Source organism: Rhipicephalus sanguineus, chromosome 2 (assembly GCF_013339695.2).
Source record: "Rhipicephalus sanguineus isolate Rsan-2018 chromosome 2, BIME_Rsan_1.4, whole genome shotgun sequence".
Lineage (NCBI taxonomy): Eukaryota > Metazoa > Arthropoda > Arachnida > Ixodida > Ixodidae > Rhipicephalus > Rhipicephalus sanguineus.
The window spans coordinates 125,784,231-125,807,874 of record NC_051177.1 but is presented as its reverse complement, the minus strand read 5'-3'; the positions used below and the strand labels follow the sequence as shown (position 1 = coordinate 125,807,874).

Genomic DNA, 23,644 nt, shown 5'->3' with positions numbered 1-23,644 from the left:
AGAATCGACTGAGAATAAAAACAAGCAAAATAACAACAAGATGTGCTTCATCTTCTAGTCGTCTTAGGCGAGTGCATAAGTGACCGAGTATTTATTTATTTATTTATTTATTTATTTATTTATTTATTTATTTATTTATTTATTTATTTATTTATTTATTTGCGAACTCCTCGTCACCACTGCCACCACCCTTCAGCCTATGCTCCCGTCCTTTCCGTCCAGCCCACATTCAAAGCTTCCCAAAAGCTACCGGCCTCTGATCGCCTCTGTGAACAATATCCCCGAGCTGACGGTCCTATTGTTAACGCAGTAAAAGAGCTGCCACAGACAGAGGCTCCACAGATGAGCCGCGCTCTGCCTCACCTATAGCTTCCAGGGCTGCTTGAGCGTGTCCTTGAGCTTGTGGGCCGGCTTCTTGTTCGGGTTGCTGGTGGGCGTATGGACGGCCAGGCAGCGGAACACGACAATCATCAGCCACAACGAACCCAGCGCCAGGAATACGGAAAGCAGAGGGTGGATCTGCCGAACACCACGTGATTGGTGACGGTGTGTTCATTAGATATGGTTTGTTGAAGGGAGCTCGTCAAGAAGCGACACGAGAAACCCTTGGTGGCATAATGAGGCCACCAAGGGCATTATTACGGTTCAACGCCAGGACGAGCCCTTCGGGAACGCACGGTAAATAAACCATTCCTAACCGTCGCGACCATAAGAAGCACACACGCTTGCGTCTTGCCATTCTCTCTCTCTCTCTGTTAGCCAAAAGTTACGCAAAAAGTATGTAAAACATATTTTTACCTACCAAACAACTTACACGTTAAACAAATTAGAACAGAAGCTTAATTTAGAATCTACATAAATCTACAGCTGCAAGTTTTAAAAAATCATAATGTCCGAAGATGTATGTTTTGATGGTTAGCACACAAAGTAGCCTGAGAAGTACTTCTGTAAGTAACGATAGTATATAGTTGGGCAATGGAAATTGGTATTGCATGTATTATATTAACCACAGCAATATTATGTTTTGCGTGTTTTATATTGTTCCACTTTACTTTTTTCCAGAGTGGTGGTTATTTCGGTATCTTAGGTACAAGCTCTTTTTTTTATAGTCACAGCCCGATTTAATGCAATATCAAAACTTTATTTACGTTCTTTTCTTCTATCGCTTGTTTTGTCCATGTTGGGCTGGATGCCGCGAAAGCTGTTTCTTTTATCAATGTTGATTGATATATTATCGGACAAATATCAGTGCTGTACGAACTTTGTACAAGGGTGCTAAGTCCTCTGTCAGGCGCTATGCCTTTAGCGTCAACATCCTTTTGTTTCTTGTAGAAGGAAACAATACAACAATTTTTCGAAGCTCTGAAACGCTGAAGTTAGGCGTTCTGCGCATGCCTACCGAGATGAATTCCTTGATCTTGTTGACGGACTTTTCGCCGAAGAAGATGCGCTGGAGGCGCGCCAGCGGTCCCTCGGCATCAACGTCACGGCACTTGCGGAACACGTCGCAATAGCCCCGCAGTGCGTTGCACGGCGAGCCGGGAGTCATCGTCACGCCGCAGTGAGCCTTCATGGAAGGGAAATCGCACGCAGGGAGGCAGCCCCCTGCAGAATAAATGATTTTGGTGGACAACTCTAACACTGGACTGAAATCAGGCTCGTACACAACGGATTGGTTGTTGATTTTTCGTTTTTTTACAGTGAAGCTCCCTTAGGCTAGCGTGTGCCGTAGTAATCGGCGTCCGCAGAAAACACCTAGTGGGTCCATTGGCTGAGCCGGCGGGGCACGTCATCTTTCTTTGGCCAATCACGTGTAATCGCGCGCATTTCAAATATAGAGGCGCATTCATGACATCACGTGATCTCGCTGGCCAATCATATAGACTCGCGCGTACGGACGTGCGAGCTTGCAAAGACGCAGTGTTGCGCACTCGCGCAGCTGAGGCAATTCGCCAGCGGAGAGCCGACGACCCCGAAATGCGAACTCGCGAAGCCGAGGCAACACGGCAACGAAGGGTTCCCGCTACCACTGAGGGCAGCAAGTCAGTGCAAGACATGCCACAAGGGGGATCATCGTGCGTACACCACTTGGCTGTACGACCATCTTCACGCAATCGATGGGCTGTAGATTTTTTTTAATAGAGTGCTTTCTGTGTTCGGCAATCCTTATTGTAGTTCGCATTACTTATTTCAGTAGTCATCTGCATGCAGTCAATCGCTTGACAGGCGAGAATGCAGCTTTGAGCATTCAAATCTGGCGGCAACTACGGTAGAACGCCTGAGGTCGTTCTAAAAGCAGCCTCGTGGTTGCGCATATTACGGCGGGCGAACCTCGGTACTCCATTTCTTTTCTCATCTTAACATTCCTTGAATTGATTACCGGTAATTTAAACGGGCGCTTCTAAGAGTTGGTAGCGACGACAAACTGTAAGTAAGAACTACACGTAAATGCGGCAACGCTGCTGCGCGTGGCAGTCAGCCTGCTTGAGCCTGGCACCGATGCCTCCAATTCACATGCATTGGCACTGCTTTACTGCCAGGCAAAATAGAGTTTGCTCATCGAAAACATGCAAGTCGAACGGGCCCTTATGCGCAAGTAGCTTTTGAGTCGGTATACATTGCGTAAGCATTGCACAGAAAAAAATCGTGAACGAATTCACTACTATATAAATCCACCTCGAAGTCTTTGAAAAAAAAAAAAGGTAGACTATTCACGCATTATATATTCCACTATGGGAGAGGGATAAGCAGTCCCAATACAAGACGGAAAGGGCTCTGCCGACCGTCAATGCCCTTCTACGTGTTTAGAAAAAATTATTATATCACCGACGATTAACATGTGCACTATGTTTAGAACAGCGTAGGCAGAAATTTTTGTCGACGGGGGGGGGAGAGGAATGCCTTTGATCCGACATTGGGTCCAGGCAGGTAAGTTTGGTAGTGTGCTTTGTATCCCATGGGAGAAGAAAAATTCGGTAGGGGGTGGAGGCTGGAGGGGGGGGGGGGAGCACGGGCCCGGTGCGCCATCCCCTGGCTACGCCACTGGTTTAGAACCAAAGGTAAACGATTAAGAGAACCATTTGTACCCTACTATGGGAGATGACTCGCGGTTGGTGTGGTAAAACAGCGCAACATGTATAATCCCTTCACAAAACTGGCAATGACGACCTCGAGCTTGCCACGCTAACTTAGCCCATGTCTTTTCATTACCTCGTTGTTGCTCTAGCTCTTAAAAAGTTTAATATATCCCCTCACAGACTTTGAACAATGCGAAATTCGCGCACCCTTATCATAACATTTCTTCACTGGCGCATCCTCTTTAACATAATTATTTGAATTAATAAGCGCAAAAACCCTAAGGTCCCAAGCACCGTGGTATCGATGTCATGACAAGCAGTCAGCTCAGCAAGTATCTTGGTGTTTGACATGCGAATCGACGTCTTTGCGCAAATGGAGCAGGGTACACTTGACGCCAGCTTACCCCCCCCCCCCCTCCTCCCCCGCGTCCCTCCGTAAAGTATTAGATAATGAAGAGCAGTGGGAGGCTGCCTTGCGCGTCTTCAAACCCGACGTCCCGGAGGCCATCCTGGGTTGGACAGGGAGGGTTGCGTAGGACTAACGTGTGTAGCAACCTTCCCCTATCTCTTCGCCGCTTTCCTTTCAAAAGGAAAAATAAAGTTTTTACCTACCTACCAGCCCGGCACGTTGACTACACCGCGACGAAGTAGTTTATATTGCCGACATAACGTCGGCACTCGCTTCCGAGCGCAGACGTTAGCTTTAAATGCACGCTCCGGCGCGCTGGCGTGCCTACGATAGGCGGAGTTCGTAGGCGCATTCTTGCGAGGTCGGGTAACGTCAGACTATAAGAGACAGTCATAGACGTACACATGTAATAATTATTTCATTGCTATATGAGCGGATCACCGACACCGCATGACTGTATTTTACCTTAGCCAGCACAAGAGAAGGCCAACCGAGAGCCAACGTTATGCAGTGCTAGCCAACACTAGTCAATGCTAGCCGATATCTTAGCCAAAAGTTCGCAACATCTACACAACATTAACACGCACTTACGGAACATTTCACGATGCTAGTCAACAGTTAGCCAACACTAGCATACACTGCCGGCATACGTCCGGATATTTCGCACCGCTCAGGGAGCCTTTCCCAATTTCATTTCCAAACCTGCCTCTAGCGTGCTGCGGAGGAAGCGGACTGAGAAGTAAACAGGAGGGGTCATTCGAGGCCAGTTGCCGTGACTGTCGAGTCGTAGCGTAGACAACTTGCGTTGCTGCGATAAGGACGCCGGTTAAAAGCGGCACCTCTTCATCGAGTGCGAGAGGGGGATGGTTGCAAGTGGCGGCCACGGCCCCCGACGACAACGCGACCGAAGCCAGCGCCCAGTCCAGTACTCGGCTGTTCTCTGCACTCGTGCGATGTGCGGAGCGCCACGTCGCATTTCGGCCGTCGCCGTTACATTATAGCGGGTTTGATTCAGGTCAGCAATCTGAACAGAACTTACTCTAATACAATTTTTCCTTCGCTCTCATTGTTTTATATTCAGTGTGGCTCAGTCCTACACAAACTCGGCAAAAGGTTTTAATCAAACAGGCTCACTCTGACCCAGTTTCACCTAAATTCTTATTCAGACGGGCTCACTTGGACTCAGATTCAAGGGTAGGTCTGACCCTATGCGCGAGTTTGCCGACTTACGCACAAATATATCGCAGCGCTGACTATATGTTAAATTTATGCCTTGAATTACGTATATATCCCTGTGCTGCACTTTATAACTCTAGGAATATCTGCGGTACTGTGAAACAAATCAGCGTGTGTGCACGTGTGCGTGCGCGTGTGTGCGCGTGTATGTGTATGTGTGTGTTTGTGCGTGTGTGTGTGTGTTCCTTTTTCTAACAGTGTACTCTTGACCCTCTTCCACCAACTTCCCGTAACTACCACCACTGCTCGCGCACTCCTAACACTGGGTATAGCGCCGGCCAACTGTCGCCCATCAATGGCTACAGTTGGCTATGCGCTACAACTGTAACACTGCCATAATTCCACCTGAACTCAATTATTGGTGATTCCACCAGTATCTCTGTCTATCCTCCGCACGCTTTCTACGTCATCAAACAATGCACCGTCTGTACACAAACTGAAATACGGCGCTCCTTACCAGACGGTCCCTCGCAGGCGAGCAGGCATAGCTCGTCCACCGTGTACTCGGACCCGGCGAGCGTGCAGTCCTTGAGCCCGTACTTAGTGCAATGGACAACGCGCACTCGCCGGCTTGGCACACCTGAGTGCCCTCGTTGCAGGGCGTCATGTCGGGCTTCGGAGGACCCGGCGGGCAGGTGGCGTTGACGCCGCTTTTCGCACGAGGCGGTTAAGGAAGGCGTCTCTCTTTAAAAGGACTGGCCGATGGGCTAGTTGGTAGATAATGAATAATTCAACGCAGTAGAGCAAGAAATCACTTGGACGGCGAAAGAGCAAGACGGGACACAACCTCTTCAACATAGGCGGGCGCAGGGTTCCCCATTAGGAGGGGAGGGGGGTGCAAGTTTTACTACACCGACCCCCCTCCTCCCCCTGATCGAGTCTGAAAGGAAAAGAGTTCCGGAATGGATACAAAAGTGAAAATGAAAATGAAGCTTTGACGCGTCTCTCACAAAGGCCTGCCATGTGTCCCAGGCTCTCAAGGGTAAAGGAGGGAATAAACGTTTATTTGAACGCAACATCACTGGTCCTTGGTCGCCATTATCGTCAAAAAGCATTCGTCGTGGTCACCCTGCGCGTTAAAAAATGACGTGAGAGGAGCGACTGCGTTAAGGTAGTGCGCCGAATTCGCGCCCCCTTTTGGCGAATATGGGCGGGCGTCAGCGTCCAGCGGTGTCGGCTTCAACACGAATGATGCCAAAAATCGCCATAACGTGATGTCGTCATCATATGACATCGTCATGACATCACAGATCTCCGAATTTTGTTACGTCCCAATGACGTCACATGATGACTTCATCACATGATATCGTCGTTTCATCAAAGCTAGGCCAATCACAGGGGCAGTGCAAAACCAGGTGAAGTGCAGAAAGCTTGCAATGCCTCCGATCTTGGAGGCAGTGCGAAACCCCGTTAGGCGCGTAAAGCTTTCGGAGGGGGGCGAGGGAGGGTCGACACGATTGAATGAAAAGAAGAATAAGAAGATGGCTTTCGCATTCGAGTCGTCTTAGGCGAATTCATAGGGACCATGTGAGTCTTTTGGCTGGAGAGGTGAGTGCTCGCTTGAAACTGAAGTAGCTTTGATGGGGCTCGACCGGGAAGCAACTTATATAACGTATGAACAACGGAGTGTCTGTTACGCCAACTTACAAAAATACAGCTTGGAGGATTTCGCAAGTTCCGGCGTATTTGTTCACCCGCGCGCAAACGGCCATGATGTGCGTATATTCCAATGTTAAGATATATTCCTGTGTGTTTTTCCGACGATCTTGAAGACGCTACGTATGCGGCTGGTATATCCCTCTATGCTGCAATCATACAGTGGCGGCAATGGTTGTCCTTCAGATGCTTCTCGAGTAAAAAAAGAATCCTTAAGAACTCGGCTGTAGGCAACTTGACAGCGATGTCTATTCCCTGCTCACAGTTTCTTGCCACAATGACGATGGTTATGACGATCTTTAGAGAAGAGAGTCGAGAATATTCAAACAATCGATATAGTTAACTGTAATTCGGTGTTTGTGGCGCAAAAGTGACTAAGGTTATGCTTCGCCAGCCACAAGCTAACAAAAAATCAGATATTTGAGGTATCGAAACTCTCAAGCCAATGTTATAGCCCGTTTCTTCCAAAAAACTTCAGCTCTGTGAAGGGTACTATAGCGGTTTATTTCCAAATATTAAGCCAGGGTGTAAAGGTATGCTCAAGTTATGTAACCTGTTAAAAAAAAAGCTTTCGCCTCTGCGCGTCACTGCGTGGACAAGTTTTAACAATGTGCATTATTGTAAGAAGTTCGTGGCATTTCTCACAAGTTGGCAGGTTTTCTTTTCGAAGCAAGATTTTGTATGTAATTACATATTATATAATATTTACAGCATTCATCCTTCATCTTCTTCACCTGTAAATAATCATCATCACTGTGAGCGTCTACTTCGTTCAAAGGGTTGGTCAGGCAACTCTGCCGAATAAACGTCGTCGACACCACAACTGTGCTGCCTTGCAGAGTGGTGGAGGTTGCTTTCGATACCCAGGTCCTCTACGACGTCGCGTTCCCCTGGAGCTTCGTTCGGTTCGCCGCTTGCTCCGCCTATCAGCTGTGATTGCCCAAGAAACGCTGCCCGGACCATCCGCCATGCCCATCCCAACCACCCGCCCCCGCATGGACTGTCACCGCCCGGCAGCGGGACCCATCCATCTTCTCCGGTCTTCCACGCGACGATGTTGAAGTATGGCTCAAGGAGTATGACAGGACAAGTGTGTACAACCAATGGGACGAACCTTAAGAATTTCATCACGTTGCCTTCTATCTGTCCGACGTAGCAAAAACTTGGTTTTGTAACCACGAGACCAGCTTCGCTGATTGGCCTACCTTTGCTCAACAAATCCGGGGGATTTTCGGGACACCAAACATCCATTCTGAGGTCTCGAAACGAAAGCTTGACGGGCGTGTCCAACACCCAGGGGACACGTACACTTCGTACATCGAAGACGTACTTGCCCTTTGCCGACGCGTGGACTCGGCAATGCCAGAAGCTGATCGTGTTCGACACATCCTCAAAGGGATAGGCCATGTCGCATTCAACGCTCTGGCCGTCAAAAACCCCACCACCGTCGAGGATGTCATCACGACTTGTCAACATCTTCATGAGCTACAAGCCATCCGATTGCACCCCGACGCCTGTGACATCCGGTCTTCTCGGATGCGGACTTGCGTACGTTGATTCGTACTCTATACTATACTACTATATACTGCTACTGTATATACTATACTATACCATACTATACTATACTATACTATACTATACTATACTATACTATACTATACTATACTATACTATACTGTGGCGACTAGATACAAGAAGTAAGCCAGTTAGACGAAATGTACGGTAAAAATTGGTTACACACGAAAACATGTCCATGGAAACACGATATACGACTTTGGAATGCAAGTACGAAAGAAAAAAAAACGCGAAACATACGGACATATATATGGCAAGAGAAACAATAGACGTGGTGTGAAGTTGTAGCTTTCAGTTGCTAAAAGCATACGCTTGCATTTTCTTTTTCAAGTCATAGATGAAAGTGATTTCAACAGTTACGATTGTGCTAAGTTTGACAATTTAGGGTTAATTGGACGTGCTGAAATTCTAATTTCGCAATCGTTCCGGAATGCCGCTATCACGGTAACTCAGTCGCCCTGACGTTGGACTAGTAAGCTCGAAGCTTCGCTCTCGGGTACAGGAATGCAATCCGCAGCCACAGCCAACGTGCAAAAGGATACTCGCAATACGATACGTTCCGGCACAGGTTGTCTGTGCTGCACATCACGCTGGAGTCGTGCAGCCGGCATTCGGTGCTGCAGCACGGGCCGGCCGACGGACTGCGACAGAGATTGAAGGCATTGTATGCAGCCATATCTTCACCAAGGAGTATACAGTTGGGCCCCGTTTCGTGTTTACTTCACAGCCAGTTAAGCAGATCAATGGATCAAGAGCCATGCAGATAACGTTAGGCCGCCTTTAGCATTACTTTTTACACGCTTTAATAAACTTTGCGCAATCTTTAACCACAGTACTTTGCTGAAGTAAGCTAATCCTCTAACTCATCAGCAATGGTTATCCGCCTGCGTAAAGCACCAGAGGGTATAGGAACAATCGCGTACATATTTCCCAGTGGACAAGAATCAATAGCTGCAAATAAACATCTCCATCCTAGAGTCTAAGCCCAGACTAGAAACACACATGATGCTGCCCTCTGAACATTCCAACATTGTGGCATGTGCGGATGGCTAATTTTTAATCTATCAAAAAAAAAACATTTAGGCAATTAGGCCTTGCGGGTAGCCGCAGTGGCATGAAATTAGCTCGGTGTGGAGTTCACGTCGATAGTAAAAATCAATTTTATAATTCCAGTAAACACAGTCTTGAGCATACCTGTATACCACTTCACCGCTGCCTCAACAAATCTGCTGCGTCGTTACAAATACCGCACGTAGTCATGTCTTAAGAGGCTTAGTGTACCGTACTCGGCGATCGAAACACGATACTCGGAGGGCGTGGCTGCTGGTGGTGAGGGTAACGGTGAGGGCGAGAGCGTTCGTGACGTGTCGTGACTTCGTCCGGTAAACAGTCGTTCCGTCTGAGGCTCTTGGTTGCGCCGGCGGGGCGCTGCTTGCTGTGGCTTCAAAGCAATGCGCTCACGTGTCATGCCGCGCGAAACGGCTGGAGTGGGGGGGGGGGGGGGGTGAGCGGTGCGAAGGATTGTAGCGCTCCGCCAGATTCACCGAGAACCACTGACTGAACGACTGCGCACCGAATGCAGTCCCCATGCGTCACCAACGCTCTCACCCTCGCCGTCACTCTCACCGCCAGCAGCCACGCGCTCCGAGAATCGGGTTTCATTTGCAGACCACTGTTATGAATGGAATCCGCCTCTTTCATTTTCCTGTGCTTCCCTCTGCCGTTTCGCTAGGGGTTTGGTAAAGGCCGGGAGAAGCGGTATTCCAGAAGCAAATCCTCCGAGATGGGGGACACGTTTCGCGACTTTTTCACTAGGGGAGGGCGCATGCGCCGGGGCGTCGTGAAAAAAGGCGGATTGGAACCTGCAGTCCTTGCCCTTGCGCAGCGTGCATCCCGGCGCACCGAGCGTGTTGTGGCGAGGGTAGCAGCATTTCTCCTGGCAGTCGTTGGCGAAGAAGCCGCAGTCGCACTCCTCGTCCTCTTCCACGATGTCATTGCCACAGATCGGGCCACCGTCCACTGCGTGCCAAAGTAAAAAAAGAAAAAGAAAGAAAGAAAGCCATATCATCCTCATAAGCGGGGCCACCGCATTTATTACATTCGCCACACTTATGCCAAATTCCTTTATTTCATTGTTAATACTTTTGAGATATTGGCCGAGTCAAATAACACAATCCTAGTTTTTGAGCTGGATTACTCGAAGAGTGTGAACATTACTTGCACGAGAAATAGAACTCCATAGTTCACTAAGCAGCGAAGTTTCACTAAATTTGCATTTTTGGTATATGAAGCAACAATATAAACTAAGGGGGCTTCAGAATTAGTTATAACTCAACAATAAAAAAGTAATTTTCTTGGCTGTAATCGAAGAAAAAATTAGGCGTTGCTTTGCTATCGCAAACACCAGTGGCCAGCGGCGCTGATGGAAGCCTCTGCAAAGTTGTGCAAAGCTAGGCGAAGAAGAGCGCGGTTTAGCAAAGAACGATTAAAGCTAAGCAGGGTTCCCCTCCCCTCCCTCGCCTCACTCATTCCTTGCCTTGACACTCCAAAATTGCTTTACTATGATTTACCCTCACCTTTTACTATGATTTAACTTCGCCAGGAAAGGAGGAAGACAAAGAACGGGAGAGGGGCACGCTTTCAGTACAGTTCGGTACTTCATAACAGCTAAGTACTGAAATCGTACTAGTCCGTTGCACGAGCTCACCCTGGAAGCAGTTCTCGCGGTTGCTTCGCCCTTCGAACATCGGCTTGAGGACGTTGGTGATGTTGCGTATGCTGCAGGGCGAGAACTTGTCGTTGTTGAACTCGGAGCCCTTGGTCGCCGACGGGAACATGATGTAGTTGCCGCGAGCGCCGCAAGGGGCGCACGCGCCGTAGCAGCTGACGCCGGGTGGCGAATCGTGCTGCGGATTAACCCGCGTTCGAAAAAAAAAATCGCGGCAAATATATATGATTGAGCAGAGCGAGATCATCAGCGCACCAGTATTCTTGAAGGTAATGGCTTCGTAAGCACCCGCAAGCCACTTTACATAACGGGGTATGATCACAATAGCGATTTCTGAGCGAATTCAACTCCCGGGTATCCCGGGCACACTCGCATTCTACCAGCGCTAGTTAGCGCTGGTTCATGTTGGTTAAATGGTGCCTAATGTTGGTTAACTACAATTACAGCGTTGGCCAATGCTCATTAACTGTTGAATGACATCGGCCGACCTTTTCGAACTGCTGCCTACGCCGAACTAGTGAAGGATCTCATCGACGTAAACTATTACCACGCACTAAGAATATAGGAATCTGAGCGCTCTTTTTGTTTGTTACAAAATAGACGCCGCTGCGGCACGACTGTTAGCGCACCGCACGCACGTAATAGCTTCAGGTTTTGGCTTCAGCTTGTAGCGAGAGAGGTAGACGTCAAGGCGTCCAGCCCCCAGGAGCGTGAGCACGTTCTTAACTGCTCGCGCCTCGAGCGCTGAGCATGAGCTGCGCGAGAGGCGCGGCGCTTAGGTGGTAAAACGATGATGATGATGAATAATGATGATGATGACGCTACAGATTACTCCCCCCCGCAGAAATGAGCCCGGAATGAAAACTATGGGGGCGTATATACAAGAATGTTCACGTAGCCGTCAGAAATGACAAAGTCTCTGGGGGGCGACTCTGGGAGCAGCGCAGCGGGCGAGGGTCGCGACGAAGAGACGCTGTTGGAAGGAGCGAGCGACACTGATGACGTGGAAATCGGTAGTGGGCCGAGAAATTCCGCTGTGCAGCCCAGCGAAATTGGCACCCACACAAGCTGTTGTGATGCTGGCGGTTCTTGCGCACACTCGGGCGAAGGTATCTTAAAAACAGCGTGGATCGTAGGCGTAGTTCGTCTGGGCCAGCGTGTTTAGACGTACGTCGGCACGAACGTAGCTGGGATGGGCGTGCGACGCAGTTGTTGCGACGACGGTGCTGGTTATGGCGTTGGCGGTGGCACATTACTGGATGCGGCTGCTGCATTAGCTGACGTGTAGACTGCAGACGAGCCGCGAGGCGTGCGCTGCAAATAGACGTGGCGCGACTAATCTCGGTGTGATGAGCCATGCTGGAGAGACTGGATGACGGTGCAGCTGTAGTCGCAGAATGAAGTTGTTTAGTAGGTGCAGGAGAGCGCGTGTGCGGGGCGGCAGGCGGGTTGTCTGCCTGCGTGGCCGGTAGGGGATACGCGGTCTGGTCTACCAGTGGCGGGCCAAGCGGGTGGTGCTCGGGATTTTCTGTCATCGTCGCAGCGTGACGCACGTTCGGCCGTAGCTGGTTAGGGGCCTGAAATTCTGCTGCGGGAGACTTCGAGGAGGATGGTAGTTCCTGCTGGCAAGATGTGCACAGTGTCGAGGTCGAAAAGGCGGGTTCGTTGGACATCGCTGGCGATGACTCCGCAATTGGGGGTCCTACAGCGGAAGTCACGATGTCCGTGTCTATGGCAGGCTCCAGGGCGTGCGGCGAGGTAGCCGTCGTGGAGCCTGCTGCGGGCCGGGTGGTACCGCTCGCGTTGACGGAGGGGAAACCCGGAACTCACGGGTCCCCGGTAGCGGGCGGTACGTCTCGCCGTAGCGGGCCAGCACCGCAGCGCAGAGGTCGTCGTATGGCTGCGGGCTGGATGACGACGCGGCGGACAGATGACGCAGCTCAGCCGGGAGGGCGTCAAGCAGGATGTCGTGCATGAGCGGCTGCGCTGTCCGAGTCACCAATTGTAGCGAGAGAGGCAGACGTCAAGGCGTCCAGCCCCCTGGAGCGTGAGCACGTTCTTGACTGCTCGCGCCTCGAGCGCTGAGCATGAGCTGCGCGAGAGGCGCGGCGCTTAGGTGGTAAAACGATGATGATGATGAATAATGATGATGATGACGCTACAAGCTTCCATTGGCGGCTAGCCTTTCTTTCGTCCACTTTCATTCTCCCGTACCTTATAATTAGTACTACACTAATTAGGAACTACAAATTACGTCCCCTACGCCTTGCTTAGCTTCGTTCTCTGTCGAATTTATGTGGCTATACTTCGTTTTTCAATCATTCGTACCAGCACCTCAGCATAAGGTGACCGAAACAGAACAGATAAGCTCTATTGCACTCACTGGTGACCCAAAGTTGTGTCCGATCTCGTGACAGAACGTGATTTCGGAGACAGCCTGCGACACCGGGCTGTTGTAGTTGAGGAACGTCATGATGCCCGAGTTTAGGCTCAGGTAGAACTGGCGGAACTCGGTCGTGCCGGGATTTTGGTCCACGGACGGTCGGTTTTTCTCGCAGATGCCACCCTGACCCACTGCACACCGAATGGTTTAATAGTGCTGCATCGAATTCTTACGATGTCTTGCGGTGCACTCTCAGATTATTATGGCGTATTAAGACTCAAGATTTATGAACCACCCTTCGTGCTTGGTTAAAAAAACGACCTGCGGAAAGTAGACACTGCTACGAACAACTCAGCCAAACCTTCCAATCGTGCGCGACAAGGAGATTTTAGAAGCGGAGCGCGACGTTGTCATTTTCTTAGGCGCCCTCCTTTCATGCAGAGGCCTATCCTCACTATGGTTTCGGAGCTGCCGGCGCCTGCTGTTTGACGTAAAATAGCAGACAGCATGCTATTGGCCCATAGCCGACATACATCAAGAGCGGCGTTTGGACAAGATGTGCTTCTTGTCACGGGGTGCCGCCCCGTGCCGGCGCCGCGCTCCATAGTCTGCTACCGTTGCACAGTAGGCACATTAACGCTCACAGGAATTACAACGGGTGAGAGCAATCACGTTTCATCACGCGCGCTCAAGGTCATGATGCGCTCTGACGTAACTTCTTTCCCTCGTGCCACTTCTCCCATGTGTAGCTTCCAGTGCGTTCGTCGGGACGAGAAAAGAGAGAAAGAGCTTGAAGGCGTGCGACAAACCCCTGTAACTCCGCTCGTTCGGGACGGATTCGAGCAATTTTGCGGAAATCGATTCGTGAGGCTATCAACTGCGACATTGAGGTTATTTCATGAATACTTAAAAAAAAGTGGTTCAGGGCACCTTTAATGACGAGGGTGGCGATGCGGGCTTGTTGGTTGGTCATACTTGAATGAGTTGAGCGCATACGAGGACAGTCTTGTGGCCGTGCTTACATTGGGCAGACTGGCCGCTGCCTAAATGTCCGGCTTGGAGAGCACTGTAATAAAGTGGGCAACTTCCCACCTGACGGCTTCCTGGCGCAACACTGCCATGCTTGTGCGTGCAAACCGAACTTTCAGGGAACCGTTGTCGTCAGTAGGAACCGGTCCGAAATTACTAGGCTGATCATTGAAGCCGAACAAATCGATTTTCTTGGAGACGCTTGTGTTAGCAATCCCTCAATGTCCCTGAGTGCTAAAGAATTACACTTTCTGCGCATGAATCATTAAATTTACTTGTCATTGCCTGTGCACCCTGTTTATCTTCTCGTGAGGTGAATTCCCTGGTTGTTATCAAATTGTTGTTTTTTATGAAAGAGTGTTCACGTGACTGTCGTGCGCAAAACTGGTATATGAATCGGCAGGAGAATGAAATAAACCATTGTTGTTAGTAGCGCCAGTGTGTGTACGTCTCTTCCTTCTGTCCGTGTCCTCGTATGCGCTCAACTCATTCAAGTATCACCTTTAATGGGCATGAAGTGTGCTCCTGCTACGTTCGGATCGTATATACATTCTAGGATCCTCATACTGCGACACCCAGCACACCCACCCTAGTAGCACGCAATGTTCCCGCAACGTTGAAGCAACTTTCTCAATGGGGTGGCAACGTTGTGTCAACGTTGGTGGTACTAGGGCCAGCTGCTCTGACTTTGAAGTAAGAGCAACATAATTCACTGATGACATTAAACACTACTTTTTTTTGTATTGCACCACTGGGCTGCCTTTGCGTCCAATACTGAAACAGCTGCGGCAGTTCAAGCGATGACGATCATTGTAAGCATGGTGATGAAACAGCGCTAACAGACGAGGACGGAAGGGGCACACACGCCGTCCTCGTCTATTAGCGTTGTTTTATCACCATGCTTCCAAACCAACTAGCCCACCGGCAAGCACTAACGAAGTTCATCATTGTAAAGGGCTTCGGTTAATATGCCTGGTGAGACTTGCGCCCGTGGCGTAATTCACACTATGCGAGTTTGCCATTCTGTACCGGTGTTGACTCAATATACAAGATCATAGGCGTGCGCAGGGTTGCCCATCAGGGGGGAAAAGGTTCATTGCAGCGCCCCCCCACCCTACTAAGTCAATGTATGGGGCAGATTTCGCGCGCCCCCCTCTTAGGTGATTAGGGGGGGCGGCCCCCCCTGCCCCCCCCCCCCTGTGCGCACGCCTATGTACAAGATACTGTCTACTCGTTGAGCCATGAAAAGCTTCTGCTGTGAAAACGACAGGAAATGCAAAGCCACGCGCAAAGAAGTCATTTTGTTTTCAAGAATTGTTGAAAAGTTAAAGAAAAAGTCACAGTTACGCCGCAACGGCGAAGCAATGAATGCGACAGCAACAAATTGAAATGTAACGTGAAGAACGAAAAGCAGCTCGAAATTGCCAGCGCGTCGCTCAAGCCCAAATGACGCACAAAAAGAACACACACAGGACGAGCGCGAACTATCATGCATCACAGCTGGACACTTGAAGCGTGCTGCTCGAATATAAAGCAGGACGCACGAAATGAACGCACGGGTACAGACAACACGAGCGCGAACTAACAACTCTCACAGATGTTACTTATTTGTGTTTGAACTGCGTGCTCGTTTCGCAAACGCGGCCGCTGCAGCGAGCGAAGTGACCTTCGTACGCTCTGTAACTTCAGCACGGATATCGCGGAGAAAGCGCAAGACATACACCTCCCCCCCCCTATTCTTCGAGATAAGCGCGCGCGCAGGCTACCACGCCCTGAAGGGTGAAGAGCATCGGCGTGGCAGGAGCGGGGCGACGACCTTTAAAGGGACCCTGAAACGGTTTTGATGATTTTTTACGAACACATTGGGCCGGTAGAGCAAGTCGTGAGGATCATTTACAGACCGATTTAAGCTAGGTGCGTAAAGTGTGTAATTTATTGCAAGGCTTTAAAGCTGCGAATCACCACCGATCACAGCGGCTCAGCTGTGATCGGTGGCGACGTCACGCGACGTCATGCAGGCGGCTGATTTGATTGGATATGTCCAGTCCACGTCACTGAAACTCCTGTGGGCAACGAGCGTCGTCTGCCTGTGTTACAACGTGCTCCGTGTTGACGTGAGCTGAGCGACAGTGCTTATCTCAAGGTTTCTTTTCTTGGACAAAATGAATTGCCCTAGCCGTGTTGTGTACCACATATCTAGCAATTGGTGACTTGTAAAGCTGCGACATCGTGCAATGCTTGTGAGGCATCTGGCGAGCGGAATCCCTTCAGTTCGTCGCCGCAATGAGCGTCGCGCTCTCGCTATCCGTTCAACGCCACGATCCACATGTCTGCGGTGGTAACTTCACCCCTGAAGACACAACCACATTGCCAGGGTTTACGCTTATCGGTGATCGTTCTCGAACTCTTTTTGTTTGTCCGCATGCTTTTGCAGGTTGTCGCCGTACAGGATAATAAAATAAGATCGACTGGTAGTGTGGCGGCACCTGTCGGAGCAAATATTAACCACTCCACGAGCGGTGTGCTGCCGGGCACACTGGGCCTCCGAGATTGCGCGCAATATCGGAGGCCATGACTGGGCGAAGCTCAAACCGTCGAGTGCGCTTATGACAGCGCTGCGATTGCCGGCGATGCCAGCGTGTCTGAGTTGAGGGTGCAAGGCAGGGTGAGGAGGAGGGTATATATATAATTGCCCGTAGTGGCCTTGGTACACGGTGCGTCGCTTGATTTCTGATGTGAATGATTTAGGGATGATCTTGCCTAAACGCTGACAAAACTTCAAAAAACCGTTTCAGGGTCCCGTTAAACCGCGCCCCGCACGCACTTCGCGCCATCTCGCTGGTGACCAAGAAAGCATGCTGAAGTAAATGGCGTATATAAATAGCTCGCCTTTAGCATGCTGAAAGACGTATTTCTCGCGGCCTAGCCGTCTAACGCCGCGCGCTGCGGAGCGAGAGGTCGCCCGTTCGGTTTCTTGCTTCGGAAAAAACCTTTTCTGAATGATTTCTCGTTGTGGCTTTTATATATATATATATATATATATATATATATATATATATATATATATATATATATATATATATATATATATATATATATATATATATATATATATATATAATAAATCTGCTTGGTCCTGGTGCAGGCCCGTAGCCAGGAAATTTTCTCCGGGGGGGAGGGGCCCACTTGCTGAAAGCCTTGACTATTTGAGAAAAACATTTATTTTCATTATTTATTTTCGGTAAAACACCATGTATCATAAAAATTTCGGGGCTGCTATAACGGAGAATTCAGCTCACGTTGCGCTCTGGCAATCCAAGCGAGGCCCAGGATGCCGTCGGCAAAGTCTCGGAAAGTCCAGGTGTAGGCCAAGCAGAAGTCGTCATTGTTCTCCTTCGAGGTGAGGTGAAGCAGGTAGCCCGCGTCTATGCCATCCGAGCAGAACGGGTTGTCCTCCTTCACGCCTTCGGCACAGCTACGGCTGTCGTTGATCTGCGCATGAGTCGTCATTGAATGTCACATGCAGTATATTCCTTTCTCTTTTAATGCCAATTAGCGTTGTTTAGTGGTACAACGAAACCAAAGCCAAAGAATGCAAGCACGTTTGACGTATAGTTGTGCTTATATTAACTTATATCTCTGTGTGAAGCGCCGCTGTAAACATATGCACGGAGGTCAAATGCCTAAATGATCGTTGATCGATGGTTCCCAACGAAAGCTTCGCTTTCAAAAAAACAAGAAAAGGTCGCATTTTCGCCGCAAGAGCGAAGCAATGAATGCGACAGCAGCAAATTGGAATGTTATACAAAGTAAGCCTAGCAGCTAACTCCTTTAGCAATGGACCAGGATCATTGAATTCAACAAAACGCTGACGTAAAGAAACGGGGCCGCTACGTCGAGTGAGGCGACCTTCGTATTGTCAATCGCTTCAACGCAAACTGAGCGGTTATAACACAGCTCCCAAAAAGGTTTGAACCAATTACTGATCCCTGTCAAGGTATGTGAAGAACATCAATATACGCAGTTTCTTCCGGAGCCACGCAGCCCCCACCGCGCCCCCCGCGGCTTCCGATGTGCATTTCGTGCCATGGAAGATGACCAGCGCGTTTCCTCTCCACTTGAGCCGCCATGGTCGGCTGCCTTCGCACACATATTCACTAGCACATAGAACATACGACGCGCGGGGCGATGTTGTCTTCTTTGAAGTTTATACGGAATCTCACGGCTAAGCCGACGGCGACGGCAAAAATACACCTGGGGTGACCATATCGCAATAAAGGCGTCTGCGTCGATATTTGATGTCTGAAGAAGTACGACCGAATTAGAAGAGCTCGAGGCGCAATGCTCTCTTAGGAGGCCCATTCAGTAACCCCACGCGCCCCTTCATTCGCACTCACTCTGATCTTCTGGACGATGAAGCTGATGTCCTGGATGCCGCCGAAGCTGGTGCGCCGGTAGACGGCGCTGGCGCGGTTCACGTGCGACGCGATCAGCGCCGTGATGCGGGCGCGCGTACGCGACGGGTTCTGCTCCCCTCTGTACATGTGCTCGTACATCAGGTGATCCACGGACACCTTCAAGTTGCACACACGCCGAGAATACACGGGCAATATGCGCACCGACGCGTTGCCCGTCCCTTCCTCATCGTGAGAGCGGGAGTCGGGCAACTTGGTTTCGCCGCGGTCCCTGAAGGACGCCTGCCGATTCCGTTTCGGACTCGCCGTCCAGCGCTGGACTGTGTCTCGACGGTGACGGACCTGTAAGGAAAAAGATTGTGCTACTTATGAGTGAACTGGACCAACTGAGGAAAAGGCAGAGGTTAGCGTGGCTCGCACTGCAGCAGGGTTGCACACAAATAGCCTTTTCTACATTTGCGCCTGCACTAAAGTGTCTTATCTTGTTACGCTGTATTACACTTACATTATCAAAGCCTTTGTGTGCCAAAATCGATACTGAAATGAGGCTGCGATCGCAGCCCCATTTTAAGCCGGGTTGGAATGTGCGAACTCGAACTCGGCAGCCCAACGCTATAGCGAGTGGAGTGTCGGAATGCAAGGTCCCCGACAGAATCCACGCGCCTTCGGCATCGAAGTACGTCGCGAGTGAAGTGTGGAATAAACATAAAGGTGTATTGCAGAGGTCGGATTTGCAAACCGGATGTATGACTATCGGCTTTCCTTAAAGAAAGCCGCGGCTGTTCCACACATTATAAGGCACATAGAGTGCACCTGTGCGAAACTCATGCTGCTCAAAGATCACGCAAGCTTGTCCAGCCCAGTTGTCCACTACCAAGAAAAGAGCAAAACGCCAGCTTTGTTAGGGAGATCAGCAGTGGCTGAACGAAGGAGGCATCAGCACATTCCGGCCTAGGAAACATTTCGGCACTTCCAGCGTACATGCGTTGACTCAGTCTCTTGTTCGACAGCTGTCCTTTTGAAACCTGCTTCATGCGCTATACGTACCTCGTCACCGTTATAAATTCACTTTGTTTGATATTCTGGGACCAAATCACAATGCTTACACAGTGCACGCACAGCTGTCTCCTGTAACTTTCGAAGTAAAGGCATTTTCACATCTACGTCGAGCCGTAAAGCGCGTCCGTTTTAATACACAGTTTTAGTCATGTGGCCCCTAAACCGCAGGGACCCAGAGCTCTCGAGTTCTTTTGTACACCGGCGGCCGTACAGATGAACGCAATGAGCGTAGAAAAGAACGCAAAAGCTTGGGGTCTCTACGGCTTATGGATCCCAGTCCCCAAGCCGTAAGGTGGCCGTGCGCGTGATTACCTTAGGACTGAGTGAAGCGTGGCGCAGCGGCGGCGGCGAGGGTCGCGCGGCTCTTCATCACGGAGTCCATCCAGCGTTCGGTTTCCCCGCGCACTCCGCACCAGCCGCCTGGCGTGCCGGTGTCCGGAAAGCGGGCGTCCCTGGCGTCGTACAGAACCGAATGGAAAGGCTTTGGCCCCGAGAAGAACCGTCGCGCGCTCTCCACGTAGTAGCGACCCGACCGCGACTGGATGGCGCCGTGGAACACACCGTTCACCAGGGCACCGTACACGTGACTCGAAGGCTCGCCTGAGAAAATGCATATGCGATGTTCTCCACGGAGACAGCGTTGTGCGTGAATTAGAGTGTAGGGTAGTCAAGAGTTCAACGAAAGTTCGTCTGGTCAGGCATTGGATGAGATGATCAGATCATCTCTTCCGACTTGGTCAGTGGCCGTGAATCATCTCATCCAATGCCTGACCAGACGAACTTTCGTCGAACTCTTGACTACGTTACTTACCGGCGCACTTATGGACAAGACATCGTAGCAGTGAACAAGGAACCCGCATGCGGTTCCGAAGCGTCAGATCAATTCTTCCGACTTGGTCAGTGACCGTGAATCATCTAAGAGTGTAGGGTGTCTGGTGCTTTGTACTTACAAACATAGGCGTGCGCACGGGGAGGGGGGTAGTGGGGGGGGGCGCCCCCCCCCCTATTCACCTAAGAGGGAAGGGCGCAAAGTCGGCCCCACACATTTACATAATAGGGAGGGGGGGGGGCTGCGACTCGAGGGGGGGCGCAATGTCAGCGCCATACATTGACATAATTGGGAGGGAGGACGCTGCGACGAACGCAGCGCCTTCCCTGCGCACGCCTATGCTTACGAACTAATGTGCAATACGCAAGAGTCGACAAAGAACACGCAATACGATGGCAAATTTGCAGATAAACAGACTGGAATACATGGCGTGACGTTTCACATAAACTCCTGCTCGAGAGCCACTAGTGAGGTGCCCCTATCCGCATATGCATGCGCAGGGTTTTCAATTTGGAGGGAGGGGACCGGGCAAGTTTTACCGCAGCGCCCCACCCCCTCGTTGGTCGAGTCCGAAAGGAAACGAGCTCCGCAATGAATGCAAAATTGACAATGAAGCGGTGAAGTGCTTCTCACGTAGGCCTACCAATGGTTCCCATCTTTCCGAGGTGAAGTTGGCAAGTAAATAGTTATCTGAATACGACATCAGGGGTCCTTGGTTGTCATTATCGTCAACAAACAATAAATAAAAAGCATGAGTAGCCACAACCCCGCGCATTAAAAAATGAGTTGAGAGTTTCAACAAAATGTCACCTATAGTAGGTTGCCATTTGAAAGAACGCCTTTCCCACATCCCATATATGGGTCATTTCCGAAGTGGATTTGACGTCAGGTTTTGAGAAACGTATAGATACTCATTTACACAATGAATAAAATCTGGAGGGCAATTCTGAAATATATAGTTTCCGTTCCACGGCGACGTTTCAACTCGCAGTGACCGCGCGGGGTGCCTCAGAAAAAAAAAAAGAATGCTCGAGACTAGTTCCGTCTTTGTAGCTACCCAAACAAAGCGCTATTAATTGTAATATGCTAGAAAATAATGCGAGTACTATGTAGCAAAGTCACAAAACTTTATTCCGTGTGAAGCCAGGGGCAGGTAGCGAAAGGTCTGCGGGCCGCGTGTTTGAGATCCCCGATGAAGAGCATCGCGCACTCGATAACTAAGGGACAGTGGTAAGCTGCCATCAGGACGAAGAACAGCTTCGGGTCTTTTGTACGGCCAATGCATCCGACTTCAAACTAGCACTGCCTCATACATAATCTTATGGAGCTGCCGTTAATGCGCCGATTTCGCCTACAATTCTGCTTAGCCTCATGGCAAATTTTAACATAAATACATGTGAACATAAGTGCATGGCGACAAAACTATACCAAGTGTATATTTCTTTATGAAATCAGATTATTCGAACGAATCATCGACACGACAGGAGACAGAAAGAGCTTTTCTTTTTTTGTTAATCTTTATTACGATATCAAGAGCTTAAATATGCCCTTCGACCAGGGCTGGGCAAAGATACTTTGAAATTGTATCGCGATACGATACAAGATACTCAGGCAATAAGTATTTGAGATACAGATAAAAGATACTGCAACACTGATTGTATCCGATACGATACATTCCAATTGTATCTTAAGATACTTCGATACATTCTCAAATTTGTTTATATCTATGTAATGCAGCATTAAACGCCTAAGCACATAAATTTTCACTTGAAAATTTATGAACTGCGACCAATTGTGTTTCATTTGAATGGAAATTCTCTTAGTATCTCAAAAGTTTTGTACTTCTTGTTCAAGGTACAGTGAAACCTCGGTGATACGATCACTGCTCATACGAATTTTGGGGCGATACGAATTTTTCGTTGGTCCCGGCCAAGGCCCATTGGCCTGCAATACAATGGAGTGCGGTTATTGCGAACCGATTTTCACCCAGCTACGTTTCATACGAACGTACGCTACCGCCCAGGTGCGAAGAGGTGCTGTCCGCGCTGTCGCGGAAGACGCGCCAAGCACGTGGGAGCGCGGGAACGCAAGCGTGGGCATGCGCGCCTCACCGCCAAATTGCCAGAATAACGGTATAAGAAAAACACTTTTCTAAAGGTGGACGAGGACCGAAAGAATGCGAGGACAGTCTTGGCGAAGGAGTCAGGCCTCACAACGTCAACATGCGCGACCGTTGAGCTCGCACTTGTGCGGGCACGGTCGAAAATCTCCCAAAAAACATCCCCAACACCTACGCGATAACAAAATCATAGCACAGGACCGTGGTTCTGTAATCTTCTGGCCTTGATCCATCGCGTCAAAGCGCTTCTTTTGTTACTTTCGCTGCAGTACTCTGGTGTGATGCAAAAAAGCATACTAAAAATTTGGAAGGGGCTACTGGTGTCGCGGGTCACAACGCACCTGGTTCAATAATTAAATACACACGCACGGGCCGTATATTTACGAGTGTTGGTATGATTGCCGACATCTAAAAACTTAACTGAAAAATCATTCATGATTCTTCCTGACGTTTGCTGCGGCCCTGAAAAACAATAAATGAAAATTTACGCCAGCTTTCTTTTGTCGCATGCTAATTTTCCGTGCTTTCTGGTGATACGAATTTCAGATGATACGAATATTTTTGGTGGTCCCGTGAGATTCGTATCACCGAGGTTCCACTGTATATCTGTTTCATTCCGAAACAACTTATAGGCGTTGTTTTAGCTGCTTAACATGACAGCTCCTTATACATTTCGCTGATAGCGGTTCTTGCTTGAAGCTTTTGTAATTGATGAGAGCTAGTCGCTGCTCTGCTTGCTGACCAGCAAGCGGGTTGTCAACTAACCATATGAACTTCAATAAGAAGCCTCCGCACAATGGTGCAAATACCGCTGTCGAATTCTACCTTGCCGGTAAACATTATGGTTTTCGCAATAACGGATCACCGGACAGGTGTACGTCACCAAGAACATGTGCAGCTCAGAAACGTTTCAGACGTACTGTACAGTTGCGCAAAGCGCTGCAGGACACAGCCGCTATTCACACCATTTCCCCTTATACGCCTTGTGCACCGCCTATAGAGGCGCCACTGATAGCCACCTAGCGGGCGCCGCCGACAGTACGTGCGGGAAGCCCAGCAGACGACAGGGCTTTGCACAGCTTTGGTGTGAGGAGATGGATGAAGTTCGCGGCTGCTATGTCCCCTTCGT

The 23,644-nt window shown here is 49.7% G+C and overlaps 1 protein-coding gene across 1 annotated transcript; it reads right to left on the bottom strand.

Annotated features, from left to right (window-relative positions):
* Positions 1-363: 363 nt before the first annotated feature.
* On the bottom strand, positions 364-21,052 carry LOC119381865 (disintegrin and metalloproteinase domain-containing protein 10). The gene is made up of 12 exons (XM_049412918.1): positions 21,040-21,052; positions 19,974-20,167; positions 18,491-18,850; positions 17,393-17,585; positions 13,065-13,255; positions 10,661-10,859; positions 9,816-9,972; positions 8,496-8,594; positions 5,180-5,372; positions 4,189-4,294; positions 1,400-1,710; positions 364-519 (listed from the first exon to the last, which is right to left on the bottom strand). Exons 1-12 carry the CDS (start codon positions 21,050-21,052, stop codon positions 364-366), a joined length of 2,172 nt encoding a protein of 723 aa, XP_049268875.1.
* Between the last annotated feature and the right edge of the window lie 2,592 nt (positions 21,053-23,644).